The sequence below is a fragment of the Hippoglossus stenolepis genome, chromosome 7 (genome assembly GCF_022539355.2).
Source record: "Hippoglossus stenolepis isolate QCI-W04-F060 chromosome 7, HSTE1.2, whole genome shotgun sequence".
Classification (NCBI taxonomy): domain Eukaryota; kingdom Metazoa; phylum Chordata; class Actinopteri; order Pleuronectiformes; family Pleuronectidae; genus Hippoglossus; species Hippoglossus stenolepis.
In genome coordinates this window covers 15,026,948-15,050,153 of record NC_061489.1, presented here as the reverse complement: position 1 = coordinate 15,050,153, position 23,206 = coordinate 15,026,948, and the positions used below count along the sequence as shown (strand labels likewise).

General features: G+C 40.4%; 2 protein-coding genes, 1 long non-coding RNA gene and 9 other non-coding genes across 12 annotated transcripts; all 12 read right to left on the bottom strand.

Annotated features, from left to right (window-relative positions):
• Window positions 1-1,120: 1,120 nt before the first annotated feature.
• trnaw-cca lies at window positions 1,121-1,192 on the bottom strand. Its single transcript has one exon. It is a non-coding gene; the product is annotated as a tRNA-Trp (tRNA).
• An 806-nt stretch (window positions 1,193-1,998) lies between these two features.
• Window positions 1,999-2,070, bottom strand: trnaw-cca. Its single transcript has one exon. It is a non-coding gene; the product is annotated as a tRNA-Trp (tRNA).
• A 716-nt stretch (window positions 2,071-2,786) lies between these two features.
• Window positions 2,787-2,858, bottom strand: trnaw-cca. Its single transcript has one exon. It is a non-coding gene; the product is annotated as a tRNA-Trp (tRNA).
• Window positions 2,859-4,743: 1,885 nt separating this feature from the next.
• On the bottom strand, window positions 4,744-5,149 carry LOC124852087. The gene is made up of 2 exons (XR_007032831.1): window positions 4,885-5,149; window positions 4,744-4,809 (listed from the first exon to the last, which is right to left on the bottom strand). It is a non-coding gene; the product is annotated as an uncharacterized LOC124852087 (long non-coding RNA).
• A 1-nt stretch (window position 5,150) lies between these two features.
• Window positions 5,151-6,384, bottom strand: LOC124852107 (progesterone receptor-like). Its single transcript, XM_047340673.1, has 4 exons — window positions 6,312-6,384; window positions 6,175-6,230; window positions 5,851-6,099; window positions 5,151-5,455 (listed from the first exon to the last, which is right to left on the bottom strand). The coding sequence occupies exons 1-4, from the start codon at window positions 6,335-6,337 to the stop codon at window positions 5,151-5,153; spliced, it is 636 nt and encodes a 211-aa protein (XP_047196629.1). The 5' UTR covers window positions 6,338-6,384.
• Window positions 6,385-7,345: 961 nt separating this feature from the next.
• trnaw-cca lies at window positions 7,346-7,416 on the bottom strand. Its single transcript has one exon. It is a non-coding gene; the product is annotated as a tRNA-Trp (tRNA).
• Window positions 7,417-7,639: 223 nt separating this feature from the next.
• On the bottom strand, window positions 7,640-7,711 carry trnaw-cca. The gene has a single exon. It is a non-coding gene; the product is annotated as a tRNA-Trp (tRNA).
• A 512-nt stretch (window positions 7,712-8,223) lies between these two features.
• trnaw-cca lies at window positions 8,224-8,295 on the bottom strand. The gene has a single exon. It is a non-coding gene; the product is annotated as a tRNA-Trp (tRNA).
• A 230-nt stretch (window positions 8,296-8,525) lies between these two features.
• Window positions 8,526-8,597, bottom strand: trnaw-cca. Its single transcript has one exon. It is a non-coding gene; the product is annotated as a tRNA-Trp (tRNA).
• A 519-nt stretch (window positions 8,598-9,116) lies between these two features.
• Window positions 9,117-9,188, bottom strand: trnaw-cca. The gene has a single exon. It is a non-coding gene; the product is annotated as a tRNA-Trp (tRNA).
• Window positions 9,189-9,412: 224 nt separating this feature from the next.
• trnaw-cca lies at window positions 9,413-9,484 on the bottom strand. The gene has a single exon. It is a non-coding gene; the product is annotated as a tRNA-Trp (tRNA).
• Window positions 9,485-14,645: 5,161 nt separating this feature from the next.
• Window positions 14,646-23,206, bottom strand: LOC124852106. The gene is made up of 4 exons (XM_047340672.1): window positions 23,135-23,206; window positions 22,998-23,053; window positions 22,674-22,922; window positions 14,646-14,950 (listed from the first exon to the last, which is right to left on the bottom strand). The coding sequence occupies exons 1-4, from the start codon at window positions 23,158-23,160 to the stop codon at window positions 14,646-14,648; spliced, it is 636 nt and encodes a 211-aa protein (XP_047196628.1). The 5' UTR covers window positions 23,161-23,206.

Below are 23,206 nucleotides of genomic sequence, written 5' to 3'. Positions count from 1 at the left end.
AAACAGATACTGATGTTAATTTAGATGCAATGGAAGTGCAAATATCATCAATAAAACAGAATTAAATATTGAACCAATGAGTTCTTCAGTCGGAAGATATTTCCTGAGTTGGTGTTATGATTAGTTGGTGTTGGAGAAGGCTCTATTATACATCCCCATAAATTTGCTAAAGAACAGGCATTCTCTAAAAGTCAAACCTGATGCTGTAGATGGACACGTGCATTTGAAAGCACAGGTGACCTTGGCGTGATTTGAACATGCAGCCTTCTGATCTGGAGTCAGACGCGCAACGTTGTGCCACAAGGTCTATGGTCTTGGACAGTAATGCTACTTTAGAGGGATGCAAGAGAAGTGCAAAGGTCATCACTAAAACAAGATATAAGAGTGAACCAATGTGTTCTTTGTACATAAAGATATTTCCTGAATTAGTGTTTTGATTAAGTGATGGCAGAGAATGTACGTTAACATGTCACCCTGACTAAAATATCCTGAAGATTTTACAGGACAGAGGTATTTCCAAATAAACGTGACATGATTTGAACACACAGCCTTCTGGCCTGGAGTCAGACATGCTACCAATTCACCACAAGGTCTGTAAGAACATACAGTGATGTTAGTTTAGAGGATTCAAGACAAGTGCAACGATCGTCAATAAAACCGGATTAAATGCTGAGTTCTTCAGACAAAAGATATTTACTGATTGTTTTAATTGCATGGTGGTGGAGAGGACTCTAACACACCACCCTACATATCAATAAGGAACTGGGGACTGTGATATCCTGGAAAGCATCAAAGGACACATTAACTGCAATAAACCCTTTTGAGCTTGATGTGATTTGAACACGAAGCCTTCTGATGTGGAGTCAGACACGCTACCATTGCGCCACAAGGTCTGTAAAACAAATACTGATGTTAATTTAGATACAATGGAAGTGCAAAGATAATCTATAAAACAGAATTAAAGATCGAACCAATGAGATCTTCAGTTGAAGATATTTCCTGGATTGTTGATTTGACTTAGTGGTGGTGGAAAAGGCTTTATTATACACCCCATCAATTTGCCAAAGCACATAAGTCACACCTGATGCTGTAGATGGACACGCGCATTTGTTAGCACAGCTGACCTTGACGTGATTTGAACACGCAGCCTTCTGATCTGGAGTCAGACGCGCTACCGTTGCGCCACAAGGTCCGTGGTTTCAGACAGTAATGTCACTTTATATGGATGCAATAGAAGTGCAAAGGTCATCAAAAACAATATATATAAGAGTGAACCAATGTGTTCTTTGTACATAAAGATATTTCTTGAATTGGTGTTTGATTAAGTGATGGCAGAGAATGCACGTTAGCATGTCACCCTAAATGTTCGTGGAGAACTGGTGACTAAAATATCCTGGACATTTTTACAGGACAGAGGTATTTCCAAATAAACGTGACATGATTTCAATTCACAGCCTTCTGTCCTGGACTCAGACACACTACCAATTCACCACAAGGTCTGTAAAAACATACAGTGATGTTAGTTTAGAGGGATATTATAAAACCGGATTTAATACTGAGTTCCTTCAGACAAAAGGTATTTTCTGATGTGCTGTTTTGATTACATGGTGGTGGAGAGCACTCTCTAACACACCACCCTACATATCAATAATGAACTGGGGACTGTGATATCCTGGAAAGCATCAAAGGACACATTGACTGCAATAAACCGTTTTGACCTTGTTGTGATTTGAACACGCAGCCTTCTGATCTGGAGTCAGACGCACTACTGATGCGCCACAAGGTCTTTGACCAGTCTCAATAATGCCACTTTAAATGGATGCAATAGAAGTGTAAAATAAATAAAACAATATATAAGAGTGAACCAATGTGTTCTTTGCAGAAAAGATTTTCACAGTTAATCAAAACACACTTCTGCAGAAATTGGGTGAGTGAAACTCATTTAGTGACTTCTCACCTTAGAAACACAAGATTGACAAGGTTTACCACACATCTGTTTGACCTTGACGTGATTTGAACACGCAGCCTTCTGATCTGGAGTCAGACGCGCTACCGTTGCGCCACAAGGTCTATGGTCTTGGACAGTAATGCTACTTTGGAGGGATGCAAGAGAAGTGCAAAGGTCATCACTAAAACAAGATATAAGAGTGAACCAATGTGTTCTTTGTACATAAAGACATTTCCTGAATTGGTGTTTTGATTAAGTGATGGCAGAGAATGCATGTTAACATGTCACCCTGACTAAAATATCCTGAAGATTTTCAAATAAACGTGACATGATTTGAACACGCAGCCTTCTGATCTGGAGTCAGACGTGCTACCATTGCGCCACAAGGTCTGTAAAAACATACACTGATATTAATTTAGAGCGATTCAACATTGAACCAATGAGTTCGTCACATGGCAGATATTTTCACATTTGATGGAGAGCGTTCTCTAACATGTCACCCTAAATGTCCACAGTGAACTGGCGACATCCTGGAAAATATCACAGGACATATTGATTTCAACAATCCCTTGACATGATTTGAGACAGAGCCTTCTGATCTGGAGTCAGATGCACTACAGTTGTGCCACAAGGTCTGTGTTTGGAAGTTGTAATGCTACTTTAGACGGATGCAGTACAAGTGCAAAGGCCATCAATAAATCAGTAATTCACAAGTGAACAAATGTGTTTTTTGCAGAATGATTTAAAAATGACTTAAATTCACAGAATTATGAACTTGTGAGTTCCAACCTCATAACATGGAAATACAACTTGTAACAAGGTTTACCACACATCTGTTTGACCTTGACGTGATTTGAACACGCAGCCTTGTGATCTGGAGTCAGACGCGCTACCGTTGCGCCACAAGGTCTGATGTTGGATATCGTCATGTTACTTTAAATGTATGCAATAAATGTGCAAAGGCCATAAATTAAGCAGCTTCCAAAACAGAGTGAACATATTACTTGCATTGAACATTTTCCCTGATCATGTGCTGGTAGAGAGCATTCTTAAAAAATCATCATCTAGCGAGTTCTAAGTTGACAAACTTTAAAGAACACAGGGGACAGTATTTATCACACATCCATTAGAAATCTGGAAGGCACAATGGCCTTTTAGCCGAAAAGCAAACCATCCAAAGCAGGAATATGCAGTTCAGATCCACAAAGCAAATCACTGCATAGAAGTGAGTTTAGTGCTTTTTTAACTTTGTATGTTTTCTGTTAACTTTATGCATTTACCTTTCAGCGGCTACGGCTTTGAACTCGTGTTCATTATTCTGTTTTCCATTTTGATTTCGAAATGTTTTTTTTGAAAGCAAAACATCAGTGTTACTGTTTGACGCAGACAGGACTCGGACTGTCAAGCTTCTGATCTGGAGTCAGACTCGTCACCAGTGCGCAAATACATCAGTGCAGAAAGGCTCATGTCTAAGCCCACTGTAGGCCGGCGAGAGTTCATTTGTGTTCATGAGGCTGAACACGGATACATGACACATTAAAGGAAAAAACAATTAACGGTCATCACGGTGTCAGGCCGAGACAAGCTTTCAGAATAGCTCCAATGATTGTACAGGCCTTTGAACCACTACTGAAGGGATGAAACGACATTCTGTGAATATTGCATTACATTTCATGAATAGGCTCATTTGACACTTTAACCCAAAATATAATAATGTGTTGCAGTTTGATGACACGTACCTTATATCTTTTTAATCCTATGTAGAGTTTGAGCATTGTTAAAAGGGCTATACAAATAAAATAATTAACTTAGTTTCATGGCAAAGTGTATGTATATATAAATTAACTGTAGGCCGTATGACTATAACAGAAGGCCCAAACTCATGAGGTCAAGGTTCTATAGTAACTTATTGCGCCGAATTCACCCAAAGGTGTTCAAGTTAGCTCAGATCTTCTGACTGCAGTTATGATTCACACAGCTTTTGGGTTTGATTCTGTATCTTTAATGTGATCATCTGCTGTATCGCTCTAAAAGACCACTGCACCAGGAGTAAAATGTTTGTATCTGAGGCATTGAGTTCAAAAGGGATAGTTTGACCCTAATGGGATTGTAGAATTAAACATTCTGCAGTGAGATGTGCTACATGTGCGTTTTTAGATTCAAAGCAACTGGATATGTCAGATATTAGTCTTACACTAGTTTTTTGCACTCGTAACATTTAAAGGGCCCATATTTAACACCTTTCTGGGATTTAATGAGGTATTGGTACCCCTAGGATGATGCATCAGTGCTTTAAAGTAAAAAAATAAATAACTGCAATTGTATTTCCTTGTCTCCTCTTCTGCCTGTCCAGACAGAAGAGGCCATGAAACCATGGCTTCAAGTGGAGCCGTCATTTCTTACTGACTCATTTGAGGACTTGTTGCCCCCCCCCCACAAGTTGACAGGAATTGTTCAAGTGGTTTTCTGATGACATCAACCAGACTGGTCTTTTTACTGCAATGTTAGCTTAACAATACATGTCATTGTGTTTGCCACCATTTCATTTGAAATGTATAGTGTAAAAAAAATAAATAAAAGAAACACGTCAACAGAGTCAACATGTTGACAGAAGGGGGTTAAAGAGCATGTGGTATAGCAATTTAATAGTTTGGAAACTTGTGGCTTTTCACATCATGATTTACACTAAGGGCATAGGATGCTGCATGTTCAAGCAATCTTTTCCCCATGATTGATTTGTCACCACCATGTGGAACAGGTCCTTTACAGGTCAATAAAAATGCATGAAACGCAAGTATTTGAAAAAGGTCTTTTATTGAATTCTGAAACATCCTGCTGGAGGGATCCACCTCTTAGTCATGCTGAAAGACAAGGTCAACATTAGCACAAGTAAAAAAGAAAAAAAGATATTTTGTGCCAGATTTTTATCAATTTACCTTGGCTGCGTTAGAACTGCTCCCATAACCACCTGCATGGAGAATTGGTTGCCTGGCGGTTCGACTTGAATAAATGGGTTGGACAGCTGCACCACCACGTCTAGAACCACCATTTGCAGGAGCGTCAACCTTGGGAGTGTTGATTGGCTGTGAGGGAGCAGGGTAGGGAAGGTATTCTCTCACATAGTGAGCCTCTTTGAAGTCGTCCCTTCCGTGCTCTAAATCGCCGCTGAAGTAACTGACTGTGCCTGTTGGATATTGGCCGGTCAGGAACATGTATCGTAGTAAGGATAAACGCGCCAGAGTCCAGCAGGGCCAGAGTCTGGTCGAGGTGGGCTGACGTAGCCTTCAAGAGATCCAGCCAGAGGAGAACGAGGAGGTGGTGGCAGGAAGCCTTGTTCCGCAGTCTCGCGGTCGTACTCGCCACCCTCAAGGTTCCTTTCGTAATGGGACAGCTCCCCTGCCTGGTACACCGGTGGAAGAGGGATACTCAGATACTCTTCACTGCTGGATGCAACTTCTGGTGTTTCCTCATCTCTGAGGATAGGAGGTGCAATGAGCCACTTGCTCTCTGAGGAGAAATAAAAATAAAATGTGAGCAAGATCAAATGATCTGCTTCAGATTAAAAATCTGAATTTTCACAATAGAGAAGTAACCAAAGTCCTTCATTCAAAATGCTACCAAAGGAATAAAACCACCCGTGCGGTGAAGTTGTTGAGCCTCAACCCAATATTAACTTGTGCACAAGGTGTGTGCAGTGATAAATTCAGAGGCTCCAATGAGTCTGGACAAGATCATTTGTACTTGACAAATGCAACTTCAATCTAATCAGTCACTGAACACCCATCAGGGCACTTTTCTACAGGATTCTATTTGATGGTTAACAAAAAAAAACACAAGGTACTAGCAACAAGAATTAAATGTTGTAGATACAAAAATATTTTCTAAAGCATTCGATTTTCTACCTTTTGAGCCAGATTGAAATCCAGCTCCTGACTGTGCTGGGCCTGCAGGACCCTGCCTCGCTGCACTGCCCCTGGACTTAACAGGTCTGGAAGAAGAACCAGCGCCAGCAGATGCAGCCAGCTCAGGCGCCTCAGGATAAGCACCCTCAGGCATGAGTCCAGGTGAATACTGGCTGGAAGGCGCTCCCTGGTTAGAGCCTGATCTTGGATACATAGAACTGCCGCTAAAGGACGCACCGGGATTAAAGCCTGAATACAAGAGACGTTATTCAGACGTGAATTTTACTGAAGCATGTAAATGTTTTAACCAGACTGTGAGATTACCTTTCTTGACAGGGCCACAGCACATGTCCACAATCAGCAGAGCCCAGAGGGAAGCCCTGAAATGATTTAAAAATCAAACATATGAACACAAGTTTCCAAACAAACAAATTGCCCGTGACACAAGAACATCAACTTACCCAAAGAAGAACCGTGCAGTCGTCATGTTGAAGGCTCACACTGAACATGCAGACGGAGGTGCAGGTTTATAAATGCTGCTGATCAATCCCAGCTTAACAATGGACAGCTGTTGGTGATTGACAGGTCAGACCTCAGCACAGTGACTGAACGAGGATCAGGTGCAACAAGGTTGGTGGCCTCTCTTCATTACCTCAGTGTTTATGTTGAATGAAAAAATAAATCGAGTTTCGTTTATGTCTGATTATTTTAACTGTCAGTGCGTAGAAACCTAATGCAGCACAGAATTGACTCTTTTTGTTTTGCAATCATGTGGCATTTTTATGTTATGGAAAAATCTTCAGTTCAAATTATGAACGGAGGAAAATACCTTGATACCATACCAAAATGATTATTGTAAATAATTTAATATTTAACATTCAGATGCTTCTATTGGCCCCGGTGACGCTCTCCCTGGCCTTTGCCTTTAGTCTGCAACAAGTGTGATGCAGCTCAGTTAGACGGAGATGAAAATATTCCACTTCTTAAACCTGAAAAGATCTTTGGCTATTTTGTTCGTATGTCTAGGATAATCATGTAGATGCTGAATGAATAAATGTTTTCATACATCAATCTGAGCTTAGAAAAACTCATGTTGCTTCCATCAGCAGTGAAAATCATCAGTAATTGCCAACGTGCCAGTTACACCGGCAGCCATATACAGGCCTGAGCCATAACAGAACCAGCTCCATGTTTCATTTTGCTTTTCCCAATCTGCAATGTAACCTTTAACTGAAGCTTTAGTAAAAAGTGCATAATTCATTAAATGTCTAAAGTGGCATTAAATAGAAGTCATCAAGTACAAATACCTCAATACGGGTCTTCTCATGCTAAATTTATGAGCAAATTAACTTAATGATTTCAAACGCTGCTGTAGTATTTCATTGTCTATCTTATTTAAAAAAATTTCAATATAAATAAACTTTTGAAGTTAATGCAGTTTTTATAAAATGGTCACATGATGCTGTAGGTGGACATCTGCATTTGAAAGCACAGCTGACCTTGACGTGGTTTGAACACACGCCTTCTGATCTGGAGTCAGATGCGCTACCATTGCGCCACAAGGTCTGTAAAAACAAAGACTGATGTTAATTTAGATCCAATGGAAGTGCAAAGATAATCTATAAATGAGGATTAAACAAATGAGTTCTTCAGTTAGAAGGTATTTCCTGATTTGGTGTTTTGACCAAGTGGTGTTGGAGAAGGCTTTATTATACACCCCCATCAATTTGCCAAAGCACATAAGTCACACCTGAAGCTGTGGATGAACACGTGCATTTAAAAGCACAGGTGACCTTGACGTGATTTGAACACGCAGCCTTCTGATCTGGAGTCAGACGCGCTACCGTTGCGCCACAAGGTCTATGGTCTTGGACAGTAATGCTACTTTAGAGGGATGCAAGAGAAGTGCAAAGGTCATCACTAAAACAAGATATAAGAGTGAACCAATGTGTTCTTTGTACATAAAGATATTTCCTGAATTAGTGTTTTGATTAAGTGATGGCAGAGAATGTATGTTAACATGTCACCGACTAAAATATCCTGGAGATTTTTACAGGACAGAGGTATTTCAAACAAACGTGACATGATTTGAACACACAGCCTTCTGTCCTGGAGTCAGACATGCTACAATTCACCACAAGGTCTGTAAGAACATACAGTGATGTTAGTTTAGAGGATTCAAGACAAGTGCAACGATCGTCAATAAAACCGGATTAAATGCTGAGTTCTTCAGACAAAGATATTTACTGATTGTTTTAATTGCATGGTGGTGGAGAGCACTCTCTAACACACCACCCTACATATCAATAAGGAACTGGGGACTGTGATATCCTGGAAAGCATCAAAGGACACATTAACAGCAATAAACCCTTTTGACCTTGATGTGATTTGAACACGCAGCCTTCTGATCTGGAATCAGACACGCTACCATTGCGCCACAAGGTCTGTAAAAACAAATACTGATGTTAATTTAGATACAATGGAAGTGCAAAGATAATCTATAAAACAGAATTAAAGATTGAACCAATGAGATCTTCAGTTGGAAGATATTTCCTGGATTGTTGATTTGACTTAGTGGTGGTGGAAAAGGCTTTATCATACACCCCCATCAATTTGCCAAAGCACATAAGTCACACCTGATGCTGTAGATGGACACACGCATTTGATAGCACAGCTGACTTTGACGTGATTTGAACACGCAGCCTTCTGATCTGGAGTCAGACGCGCTACCGTTGCGCCACAAGGTCCGTGGTTTCAGACAGTAATGTCACTTTATATGGATGCAATAGAAGTGCAAAGGTCATCAAAAAAACAATATATAAGAGTGAACCAATGTGTTCTTTGTACATAAAGATATTTCTTGAATTGGTGTTTTGATTAAGTGATGGCAGAGAATGCACGTTAGCATGTCACCTAAATGTTCGTGGAGAACTGGTGACTAAAATATCCTGGACATTTTTACAGGACAGAGGTATTTCCAAATAAACGTGACATGATTTCAATTCACAGCCTTCTGTCCTGGACTCAGACACTACCAATTCACCACAAGGTCTGTAAAACATACAGTGATGTTAGTTTAGAGGGATATTATAAAACCGGATTTAATACTGAGTTCCTTCAGACAAAAGGTATTTTCTGATGTGCTGTTTTGATTACATGGTGGTGGAGAGCACTCTCTAACACACCACCCTACATATCAATAATGAACTGGGGACTGTGATATCCTGGAAAGCATCAAAGGACACATTGACTGCAATAAACCCTTTTGACCTTGATGTGATTTGAACACGCAGCCTTCTGATCTGGAGTCAGACGCACTACCGTTGCACCACAAGGTCTATGACCAGTGACAATAATGCCACTTTAAATGGATGCAATAGAAGTGTAAAATAAATAAAACAATATATAAGAGTGAACCAATGTGTTCTTTGCAGAAAAGATTTTCACAGTTAATCAAAACACACTTCTGCAGAAATTGGAGCAGATCTTGGGTGAGTGAAACTCATTTAGTGACTTCTCACCTTAGAAACACGAGATTGACAAGGTTTACCACACTTCTGTTTGACCTTGACATGATTTGAACACGCAGCCTTCTGATCTGGAGTCAGACGCGCTACCATTGCGCCACAAGGTATGTAAAACAGATACTGATGTTAATTTAGATGCAATGGAAGTGCAAATATCATCAATAAAACAGAATTAAATATTGAACCAATGAGTTCTTCAGTCGGAAGATATTTCCTGAGTTGGTGTTATGATTAGTTGGTGTTGGAGAAGGCTCTATTATACATCCCCATAAATTTGCTAAAGAACACATTCTATAAGTCACCTGATGCTGTAGATGGACACGTGCATTTGAAAGCACAGGTGACCTTGGCGTGATTTGAACATGCAGCCTTCTGATCTGGAGTCAGGCGCTACCGTTGTGCCACAAGGTCTATGGTCTTGGACAGTAATGCTACTTTGGAGGGATGCAAGAGAAGTGCAAAGGTCATCACTAAAACAAGATATAAGAGTGAACCAATGTGTTCTTTGTACATAAAGATATTTCCTGAATTAGTGTTTTGATTAAGTGATGGCAGAGAATGTACGTTAACATGTCACCCTGACTAAAATATCCTGAAGATTTTTACAGGACAGAGGTATTTCCAAATAAACGTGACATGATTTGAACACACAGCCTTCTGATCTGGAGTCAGACATGCTACCAATTCACCACAAGGTCTGTAAGAACATACAGTGATGTTAGTTTAGAGGGATTCAAGACAAGTGCAACGATCGTCAATAAAACCGGATTAAATGCTGAGTTCTTCAGACAAAAGATATTTACTGATTGTTTTAATTGCATGGTGGTGGAGAGGACTCTCAACACACCACCCTACATATCAATAAGGAACTGGGGACTGTGATATCCTGGAAAGCATCAAAGGACACATTAACTGCAATAAACCCTTTTGAGCTTGATGTGATTTGAACACGAGCCTTCTGATGTGGAGTCAGACACGCTACCATTACGCCACAAGGTCTGTAAAACAAATACTGATGTTAATTTAGATACAATGGAAGTGCAAAGATAATCTATAAAACAGAATTAAAGATCGAACCAATGAGATCTTCAGTTGGAAGATATTTCCTGGATTGTTGATTTGACTTAGTGGTGGTGGAAAAGGCTTTATTATACACCCCATCAATTTGCCAAAGCACATAAGTCACACCTGATGCTGTAGATGGACACGCGCATTTGTTATTGCCTGCGTGATTTGAACACGCAGCCTTCTGATCTGGAGTCAGACGCGCTACCGTTGCGCCACAAGGTCCGTGGTTTCAGACAGTAATGTCACTTTATATGGATGCAATAGAAGTGCAAAGGTCATCAAAAACAATATATATAAGAGTGAACCAATGTGTTCTTTGTACATAAAGATATTTCTTGAATTGGTGTTTTGATTAAGTGATGGCAGAGAATGCACGTTAGCATGTCACCCTAAATGTTCTGGAGAACTGGTGACTAAAATATCCTGGACATTTTTACAGGACAGAGGTATTTCCAAATAAACGTGACATGATTTCAATTCACAGCCTTCTGTCCTGGACTCAGACACACTACCAATTCACCACAAGGTCTGTAAAAAAACAGTGATGTTAGTTTAGAGGGATATTATAAAACCGGATTTAATACTGAGTTCCTTCAGACAAAAGGTATTTTCTGATGGGCTGTTTTGATTACATGGTGGTGGAGACACTCTCTAATACACCACCCTACATATCAATAATGAACTGGGTACTGTGATATCCTGGAAAGCATCAAAGGACACATTGACTGCAATAAACAGTTTGACCTTGTTGTGATTTGAACACGCAGCCTTCTGATCTGGAGTCAGGCCCACCTCTTGCGCCACAAGGTCTTTGACCAGTCTCAATAATGCCACTTTAAATGGATGCAATAGAAGTGTAAAATAAATAAAACAATATATAAGAGTGAACTAATGTGTTCTTTTTGCAGAAAAGATTTTCACAGTTAATCAAAACACACTTCTGCAGAAATTGAGCAGATCTTGGATGAGTGAAAACTCATTTAGTGACTTCTCATCTTAGAAACACGAGATTGACAAGGTTTACCACACATCTGTTTGACCTTGACGTGATTTGAACACGCAGCCTTCTGATCTGGAGTCAGACGCTACCGTTGCTTCACAAGGTCTATGGTCTTGGACAGTAATGCTACTTTGGGAGGGATGCAAGAGAAGTGCAAAGGTCATCACTAAACAAGATATAAGAGTGAACCAATGTTCTTTGTACATAAAGACATTTCCCTGAATTGGTGTTTGATTATGATGGCAGAGAATGCATGTTAACATGTCACCCTGACTAAAATATCCTGAAGATTTTCAAATAAACGTGACATGATTTGAACATCACCGCAGCCTTCTGATCTGGAGTCAGACCATACCATTGCGCCACAAGGGTCTGTAAAAACATTACACGATATTAATTTAGAGCGATTCAACATTGAACCAATGAGTTCACACATGGCAGATATTTTCACATTTGATGGAGAGCGTTCTCTAACATGTCACCCTAAATTTCCACAGTGAACTGGAGTGACATCCTGGAAAATATCACAGGACATTTTCAACAATCCCCTTGACATGATTTGAGACAGAGCCTTCGATCTGGAGTCAGATGCACTACAAAGGTGCTGGGTACAAGGTCTGTGTTTGGAAGTTGTAATGCTACTTTTAGACGGATGCAGTAAGGCGCAAAGGCCATCAATAAATCAGTAATTCACAAGTGAACAAATGTGTTTTTTGCAGAATGATTTAAAAATGACTTAATTTCACAGAATTACATGTTCTGTGAGTTCTAACCTCATAACATGGAAATACAACTTGTAACAAGGTTTACCACACATCTGTTTTGACCTTGACGTGATTTGAACACGCAGCCTTCTGATCTGAGTCAGACGCCATCGCTATGCGCCACAAGGTTCGATGTTGATATCATCATGTTACTTAAATGTATGCAATAAATGTGCAAAGGCCATAAATTAAGCAGCTTCCAAAACAGAGTGAACATATTACTTGCATTGAACATTTTCCCTGATCATGCTGGTAGAGAGCACTCTTAAAAAAATCATCACCCAGCTAGTTCTAAGTTGACAAACTTAAAGAACACAGGGGACAGTATTTATCACACATCCATTCGAAATCTTTGAAGGCAATAATGGCCTTTTGTAGTTTAAAAAAGCAAACCATCCAAAGTGTGAATATGCAGTTCAGATCCACAAAGCAAATCACTGCATAGAAGCCATATACTTTAAACTGATGTGAGTTTAGTGCTTTTTTAACTTTGTATGTTTTCTGTTAACTTTATGCATTTACTCAGCGGCCACGCTTTGAACTCGTGTTCATTATTCTGTTTTCCATTTTGATTTCGAAATGTTTTTTTTGAAAGCAAAACATCAGTGTTACTGTTTGGACGAGACAGGACTCGGACTGTCAAGCTTCTGGATTCGGGAGTCAGACTCGTCACCATCGGGTACGCAGAACACATCAGTGCAGAAAGGCTCATGTCTAAGCCCACTGTAGGTCATGAGAGTTCATTTGTGTTCATGAGGCTGAACACGGATACATGACACATTAAAGGAAAACAATTAACGGTCACGTGTCAGGCCGAGACAAGCTTTCAGAATAGCTCCAATGATTGTACAGGCCTTTGAACCAATACTGAAGGGATGAAACGCATTCTGTGAATATTGCATTACATTTCATGAATAGGCTCATTTACACTTTAACCCAAAAATATAATAATGTGTTGCAAAGATGACACGTACCTTATATTTTTTTTTAATCCTATGTAGAGTTTGAGCATTGTTAAAAGGGCTATACAAATAAAATAATTAACTTAGTTTCATGGCAAAGTGTAAGGGTTATATAAATTAACTGTAGGCCGTATGACTATAACAGAAGGCCCAAACTCATGAGGTCAAGGTTCTATAGTAACTTATTACACTAATTCACCCAAAGGTGTCTGGGTTAGCTCAGATCTTCTGACTGCAGTTATGATTCACACAGCTTTGGGTTTGATTCGTATTCTAATGTGATCATCTGCTGTATCGCCTAAAAGACCACTGCACCAGGAGTAAAATGTTTGTATCTGAGGCATTGAGTTCAAAAAGGGATAGTTTGACCTCTAATGGGATTGTAGAATTAACATTCTGCAGCAGATGTGCTATGTGCGTTTTTAGATTCAAAGCAACTGGATATGTCAGATATTAGTCTTACACTAGTTTTTTTGCACTCGTAACATTTAAAGGGCCCATATTTAACACCTTTCTGGGATTTAATGAGGTATTGTACTCTAGGATGATGCATCAGTGCTTTAAAGTAAAAATAAATAACTGCAATTGTATTTCCTTGTCTCCTCTTCTGCCTGTCCAGACAGAACAGGCCATGAAACCATGGCTTCAAGTGGAGCTATGTCATTTCTTACTGACTCATTTGAGGACTTGTTGCCCCCCCCACTACAGAGCACCAGCCCACAAGTTGACAGGAATTGTTCAAGTGGTTTTCTGATGACATCAACCAGACTGGTCTTTTTACTGCAATGTTAGCTTAACAATACATGTCATTGTGTTTGCCACCATTTCATTTGAAATGTATAGTGTAAAAATAAATAAAAGAAACATCGGCCAACAGAGTCAACATGTTGGACAGAAGGGGGTTAAAGGAGCATGTGGTATAGCAATTTAATAGTTTGGAAACTTGTGGCTTTTCACATCATGATTTACACTAAGGGCATAGGATGCTGTACACCAAGCAATCTTTTCCCCATGATTGATTTGTCACCACCATGGAACAGGTCCTTTACAGGTCAATAAAATGCATGAAACGCAAGTATTTGAAAAAGGTCTTTATTGAATTCTGAAACATCCTGCTGGAGGATCCACCTCTAGTCATGCTGGAAAGACAAGGTCAACATTAGCACAAGTAAAAAAAGAAAAGATATTTTGTGCCAGATTTTTATCAATTTACCTTTGGCTGCGTTAGAACTGTTCCACACCACCTGCATGGAGAATTGGTTGCTGGCTGTTCGAATGGAATAATGGGTTGGACAGCTGCATCTACACCAATGCCTAGAACCACTCATTTGCAGGAGCGCTAACCTTGGGAGTGTTGATTGGCTGAGGGAGCAGGGTAGGGTTATTCTTCTCACAGGTGAGTTCTTTGAAGTCGCCCCTTCCGTGTCTCTAAACCGCCGCTGAAGTAACTGACTGTGCCTGTTGACATGGCCGGTCAGAACATGTAGTCGTAGTAAGGATAAACGCGCTGCAGAGTCCAGCAGGGCCAGAGTCTGGTCGAGGTGGGGCTGGACGAGCTCTCTGCAGATCCGCAGCCAGAGGAGAACGAGGAGGTGGTGGCAGGGTCTTGTTCTGCAGTCTCGCGGTCGTGACTCTCGCCACCCTCAAGGTTCCTTTCGTGAATGGACAGCTCCCCTGCTCTGGTACACCGGTGGAAGAGGGATACTACCTTCACTGCTGATGCAATCTCTGGTGTTTCCTCATCTCTGAGGATAGGAGGTGCAATGAGCCACTTGCTCTCTGAGGAGAAATAAATAATAAATGTGAGCAAGATCAATGATCTGCTTCGATTAAAAATCTGAATTTTCTACAATAGAGAAGTAACCAAAGTCCTTCATTCAAATGCTAAATAAAGGGAATAAACCACCGGTTACTGTGAAGTTATTGAGCCTCAACCCTAATATTAATCTTGAGGTACAAGGTGTGTGCAGTGATAAATTCAGAGGCTCCAATGAGTCTGACAAGATCATTTGTACTGAATGCAACTTCAATCTCCAATCAGTCACTGAACACCCATCAGGCACTTTTCTACAGGATTCTATTTACGGTTAACAAAAAAAACACAAGGTACTAGCAACAAGAATTAAATGTTGTAGATACAAAAATATTTTCTAAAGCATTCGATTTTTCACCTTTGAGTCAGATTGAAATCCAGCCCTGACTGTGCTGGGCCCAGGACCCTGCTCGCCTGCACTGCCCTGACTCCACAGGGGTTCTGAAGAAGAACCAGCGCCAGCAGATGGGGCTGCTCAGCGCCAGGATAAGCACCTCAGGCATGAGTCCAGTGAATACTGGCTGGAAGGCGCTCCCAAGGGAGCCTGATCTTGAGCATATAGAACTGCTTTCGCTAAAGGACGACTGGGATTAAAGCTCGAATACAAGAGACGGTTCAGACTTGAATTTTACTTGTAACATGTAAATGTTTGTCCAGACTGTGAGATTAATTTTCTTGATGAGGGCCACAGCACATGTCCACAATCAGCAGAGCCCAGAGGGGAAGTCCCTGAATACTTTTAAAATCAAACATATGAACACAAGTTTCCAAACAAACAAATTGCCCGTACACAAGAACATCAACTTACCCAAAGAAGAATGCGTAGTCGTTATGTTGAAGGCTCACACTTGGAATTACAGACGGAGGTGCAGGTTATAAAGCTGTTGATCAACCCAGCCATCAATGGACGTCAAGTTGGTGCGATTGACAGGTCAGACCTCAGCACAGTGACTGAACGAGGATCAGGTGCAACAAGGTTGGTGGGCCTTCATTACTCTCAGTGTTTAGTGTTGAATGAAAAATAAATCGAGTTTCGCTTTATGTCTGATTATTTTAACTGTCAGTGCGTAGGAAACCCCAATGCGCACAGAATTGACTCTTTTGTTTTGCAATCATGTGGCATTTTTATGTTATGGAAAATCTTCAGTTCAAATTATGAACGGAGGAAAATACCTTGATACCATACCAAATGATTATTGTACCAATTTAATATTTAACATTCAGATGCTTCTATTGGCCCCCCGTGACTTCTCCCTGGCTTTATTTTAGTCTGCAAACAAGGTGATGCAGCTCAGTTAGACTGAGATGAAAAATATTCCACTTAAAACCTGAAAAGATCTTTGGCTATTTTGTTCGTATGTCTAGATAATCATGTAGATGTTGAATGAATAAATGTTTTCATACATCAATCTGAGCTAGAAAAAACTATGTTGCTTCCATCAGCAGTGAAAATCATCAGTAATTGCCAACGTGAAGCAGTTGGAGCACCTGCAGCCATATACAGCTTGAGTCATAACAGAACCAGCTCCATGTTTCATTTTGCTTTTCCCAATCTGCAATGTAACTTTAAATTGAAGCTTAGTAAAAGTGCATAATTCATTAAATGTCTAAAGTGGCATTAAATAGAAGCTACTGGCACAAATACCTCAATACGGGTCTTCCTTAAGGCAAATTTATGAGCAAATTAACTTAATGATTTCAAACGCTACAAAGTATTTCCATTGTCTATCTATTTAGTGAATTAATATAAATAAACTTTTGCTAATGTGCTTATAAAATGGTCAAAGGATGCTGTAGGTGGAGACATCTGCATTTTGAAAGCACAGCTGACCTTGATTGGTTTTGAACACACAGCCTTGATCTGAGTCAGATGCGCTACCATTGCGCCACAAGGTCTGTGGAAAACAAATACTGATGTTAATTTAGATGAAATGGAAGTGCAAAAGTATCAATAAAACAGAATTAAATATTGAACCAATGAGTTCTTCAATGAAGATATTTCTGAGTTGTGTTATGATTAGTTGGTGTTGGAGAAGGCTCTATTATACATCCCCATAAATTTGCTAAAGAACAAGTATCTTCTATAAGTCAAACCTGATGCTGTAGATGACACCATTGAGGCACAGCTGACCTGACGTGATTTGAACACGCAGCCTTCTGATCTGAGCTGATCACACACTGCGCCACAAGGTCTATGGTCTTGGACAGTAATGCTACTTTAGAGGGATGCAAGAGAAGTGCAAAGGTCATCACTAAAACAAGATATGGCAGTGAACCAACAAGTTCTTTGTACATAAAGATATTTCTGAATTAGTGTTTACTAAGACAGGCAGAGAATGCGTTAACATGTCACTCCTGACTAAAATATCCTGAAGATTTTATGACAGAGATTTCCAAATAAATCTGACATGATTTGAACACACAGCTCTGTCCCTGGAGTCAGACATGCTACCAATTCACCACAAGGTCTGTAAAACATACAGTGATGTTAGTTTAGAGGGATTCAAGACAAGTGCAACGATCGTCAATAAACCGGATTACCTGCTGAGTTCTTCTAGACAAAAGATATTTACTGACACACTGCATGGTGGTGGAGAGCACTCTCAACATACACCCTATATCAATAAGGAACTTGGGGACTGTGATACTCTGGAAAGCATCAAAGGACACAACTGCAATAAACCTTTGAGCCAGCGTGATTGAACACGCAGCCTCTGATCTGAGCTGACGCTACCATTGCTTGGCTGTTAGTCTGTAAAAACAAATACTGATGTTAATTTAGATACAAATGGAAGCGCAAAGATAATCTATAAACAGAATTAAAGATTGAACCAATGATCTTCAGTTAAGATATTTGATTATGATTTGACTTAGTGGTGGTGGAAAAGGCTTTATTATACACGCCCATCAATTTGCCAAAGCACATAAGTCAGTTGACTCTGATGCTGTAGATGGACACAGATTGATAGCACAGCTGACCTTGACGATTTGAACACGCAGCTCCTCTGATTCGGAGTCAGACGCGCCACCGCTGCGCCACAAGGTCCGTGGGTTTCAGAATGTCACTTTATATGGATGCAAGAAGTGCAAAGGTCATCAAAAACAATATATATAAGAGTGAACCAATGTTCTTTGTATTACAAAGATATTTCTCTTGAATTGGTGTTTTGATTAAGTGATGGCAGAGAATAGAATGCTACATGTGTCACCCCAAATGTCTAGGAGAACTGGGTGACAAAATATCCTGGACATTTTTGTATATAGACAGAGGTATTTCCAACAAACGTGACATGATTTCGACTACAGCTCTTCTGTCCTGACCTCAGACACACTACCAATTCACCACAAGGTCTGTAAAAACATACAGTGATGTTAGCAGGGATATTATAAAACCGGATTTAATACTGAGTCTTCAGACAAAAGGTATTTTCTGGATGGGCTGTTTTGATTACATGGTGGTGGAGAGCACTCTCTAACACATCACCCTACATATCAATAATGAATTGGGATCAGATATTCTGAAAGCATCAAAGGACACATTGACTGCAATAACTGTTTTATCCTTTGTTGTGATTTGGAACACGCAGCTCGGATCTGGAGTCAGACGCACTACCAATGCGCCACAAGGTCTTTGACCAGTCTCACAATGCCACTTTAAATGGATGCAATAGAAGTGTAAAAATAAATAAACAATATATAAGAGGAACCAATGTGTTCTTTGCAGAAAGATTTTCACAGTTAATCAAAACATACTTCTGTGAAATTGGAAACAGATCTGGGTGATGAAACTCATTTAGTGACTTCTCACCTTAGAAACACGAGATTGACAAGGCTACTCACACATCTGTCTGACCTTGACGGATTTGAACACGCAGCCTTCTGATCTGGAGTCAGACACGCCACCGTTGCGCCACAAGGTTCATGGTCTTGGAGCAGTAATGCTACTTTTGAGGGATGCAAGAGAAGTGCAAAGGTCATCACTAAAACAAGAGGCAAGAGTAACCAATGTGTTCTTTGTACATAAAGACATTTCTGAATTGGTGTTTTACTATGATGGCAGAGAATGGCAGCAATATCACTCCTGACTAAAATATCCTGAAGATTTTTACAGGACAGAGGTATTAAACAAACGTGATGATGATTTGGAACACGCAGCCTCTGATCTGGAGTCAGACGTGCTACCATTGCGCCACAAGGTCTGTAAAAACATACACTGATATTAATTTAGAGTTGCATTCAACATTGAACCAATGAGTTTCTCCGTCACATGGCAGATATTTCACATTTGATGGAGAGCGGTTTCTAACATGTCACCCTAAATGTCCACATGAACTCATGACATCCTGGAAAATACTTGAGGGACATATTGATTTCAACAATCCCTTGACATGATTTGAGACAGAGCCTTCTGATCTGGAGTCAGATGCACCACAAAGCCACAAGGTCTGTGTTTGGAAGTTGTAATGCTACTTTAGACGGATGCAGTACAAGTGCAAAGGCCATCAATAAATCAGTAATTCACAAGTGAACAAATGTGTTTTTGCAGAATGATTTAAAAATGACTTAAATTCACAGAATTATGAACTTGTGAGTTCCAACCTCATAACATGGAAATACAACTTGTAACAAGTTGGTTTACCACATTATCTGTTTGACCTTTGACGGATTTGAACACGTAGCCTTGTGATCTGAGTCAGACGCACACTGCGGCGCCCACAAGGTCTGATGTTGGATATCGTCATGTTACTTTTTAATGTATGCAATAAATGTGCAAAGGCCATAAATTAAGCAGCTTCCAAAACAGAGTGAATATATTACTTGCATTGAACATTTTCCCCATCATGTGCCAGTAGAGAGCATTCTTAAAATCATCATCTATTAGTTCTAAGTCATAAACTTTAAAGAACACAGGGGACAGTATTTATCACACATCCATTAGAAATCTGAAGGCATAATGGCCTTTGAAATAAAACTAAAGCAGGAATATGTAGTTCAGATCCACAAAGCAAATCACTGCATAGAAGTGAGTTTAGTGCTTTTTAACTTTGTATGTTTTCGTTAACTTTATGCATTTACCTTTCAGCGGCTACGTGCTTTGAACTCGTGTTCATTCTGTTTTCCATTTTGATTTCAAATGTTTTTTTGAAAGCAAACATCAGTGTTACTGTTTGACGACAGGACTCGACTGTCAAGCTTCTGATCTGAGTCAGACTTCGCCACCATCGGGTACGCAAATACATCAGTGCAGAAAGGCTCATGTCTAAGCCCACTGTAGGCCGTAAGTAGAGTTCATTTGTGTTCATGAGGCTGAACACGATACATGACACATTAAAGGAAAACAATTAACGGTCATCACGTGTCAGGCCGAGACAAGCTTTCAGAATAGCTCCAATGATTGTACAGGCCTTGAACCACTACTGAAGGGATGAAACGACATTCTGTGAATATTGCATTACATTTCATGAATAGGCTCATTTGACACTTTAAACTCCAAAATATAATAATGTTGCAGTTTGATGACACGTACTTTATATCTTTTTAACTCTATGTAGAGTTTACATTGTTGGGAAGGGCTATACAAATAAAATAATTAACTGCTTCATGGCAAAGTGTATGTATATATACTCAACTGTAGGCCGTATGACTATAACAGAAGGCCCAAATCATGAGGTCAAGGTTCTATAGTAACTTATTGCGCCCGACCACCCAAGTCTGCTAGCTCAGATCTTCTGACTGCAGTTATGATTCACACAGCTTTTGGGTTTGATTCTGTATCTTTAATGATCATCTGGTTGTATCGCTCAAAAGACCACTGCACCAGGAGTAAAATGTTTGTATCTGAGGCATTGAGTTCAAAAGGGATAGTTTGACCCTAATGGGATTGTGGTGAATTAAACATTCTGCAGTGAGATGTGCTACAAGTGCGCTTTAGATTCAAAGCAACTGATATGTCAGATATTAGTCTTACACTAGTTTTTTGCACTCGCACATTTAAAGGGCCCATATTTAACACCTTTCTGGGATTTAATGAGGTATTGGTACCCCTAGGATGATGCATCAGTGCTTTAGCAAAAATAAATAACTGCAATTGTATTTCTTTGTCTCCTCTTCTGCCTGTCCAGACAGAAGAGGCCATGAAACCATGGCTTCAAGTAAGCTATGTCATTTCTTACTGACTCATTTGAGGACTTGTTGCCCCCACTACAGAGCACCAGCCCACAAGTTGACAGGAATTGTTCAAGTGGTTTTCTGATGACATCAACCAGACTGGTCTTTTTACTGTAATGTTAGCTTAACAATACATGTCATTGTGTGTTTACAATTACTTTCATTTGAAATGTATAGTGTAAAAAAATAAATAAAAGAAACACGTCAACAGAGTCAACATGTTGACAGAAGGGGGTTAAAAGAGCATGTGGTACAGCAATTTAATAGTTTGGAAACTTGTGGCTTTTCACATCATGATTTACACTAAGGGCATAGGATGCTGCATGTTCAAGCAATCTTTCCCATGATTGATTTGCAGAGTCACCACCATGTGAAATGGTCCTTTACAGGTCAATAAAAATGCATGAAACGCAAGTATTTGAAAAGGCTTTTATTGAATTTCTGAAACATCCCAGTTGGAGGATCCACTCTTAGTCATGCTGAAAGACAAGGTCAACATTAGCACAAGTAAAAGAAAAAAGATATTTTGTGCCAGGATTTATCAATTTACCTTGGCTGGGCAAGTAGAACTGCTCCCATAACCACCTGCATGGAGAATTGGTTGCCTGGCGGTTCGACTTGAATAAATGGGTTGGACAGCTGCACCACCACGCCTAGAACTACTCATTTGCAGGAGCGCCAACCTTGGGAGTGTTGATTGGCTGTGAGGGAGCAGGGTAGGGAAGGTATTCTCTCACATAGTGAGCCTCCTTTGAAGTCGTCCCGTGCTCTAAACCGGGCTGAAGTAACTGACTGTGCCTGTTGGATATTGGCCGGTCAGGAACATGTAGTCGCAGTATGGGATAAACGCGCCAGAGTCCAGCAGGGCCAGAGTCTGGTCGAGGTGGGCTGACGTAGCCTTCAAGAGATCCAGCCAGAGGAGAACGAGGAGGTGGTGGCAGGAAGCCTTGTTCCGCAGGTCTCGCGGGTCGTGTACTCGCCACCCTCAAGGTTCCTTCGTAATGGGACAGCTCCTGCCTGGTACACCGGTGGAAGAGGGATACTCAGATACCTTTCATTGCTGGATGCAACTTCTGGTGTTTCCTCATCTCTGAGGATAGGAGGTGCAATGACACTTGCTCTCTGAGGAGAAATAAAATAAATATGAGCAAGATCAAATGATCTGCTTCAGATTAAAAAATCTGAATTTTCACAACAGAGAAGTAAATCAAAGTCCTTGATTCAAAACGCCAATAAAGGAATAAAACCACCTGTTACGGTGAAGTTATTGAGCCTCAACCCAATATTAACTTGTGCACAAGGTGTGTGCAGTGATAAATTCAGAGGCTCCAATGAGTCTGGACAAGATCATTTGTACTTGACAAATGCAACTTCAATCTAAATCAGTCACTGAACACCCATCAGGGCACTTTTCTACAGGATTCTATTTGATGGTTAACAAAAAAAAAAAAACAAGGTACTAGCAACAAGAATTAAATGTTGTAGATACAAAAATATTTTCTAAAGCATTCGATTTTCTACCTTTTGAGCCAGATTGAAATCCAGCTCCTGACTGTGCTGGGCCTGCAGGACCCTGCCTCGCTGCACTGCCCCTGGACTTAACAGGTCTGGAAGAAGAACCAGCGCCAGCAGATGCAGCCAGCTCAGGCGCCTCAGGATAAGCACCCTCAGGCATGAGTCCAGGTGAATACTGGCTGGAAGGCGCTCCCTGGTTAGAGCCTGATCTTGGATACATAGAACTGCCGCTAAAGGACGCACCGGGATTAAAGCCTGAATACAAGAGACGTTATTCAGACGTGAATTTTACTGAAGCATGTAAATGTTTTAACCAGACTGTGAGATTACCTTTCTTGACAGGGCCACAGCACATGTCCACAATCAGCAGAGCCCAGAGGGAAGCCCTGAAATGATTTAAAAATCAAACATATGAACACAAGTTTCCAAACAAACAAATTGCCCGTGACACAAGAACATCAACTTACCCAAAGAAGAACCGTGCAGTCGTCATGTTGAAGGCTCACACTGAACATGCAGACGGAGGTGCAGGTTTATAA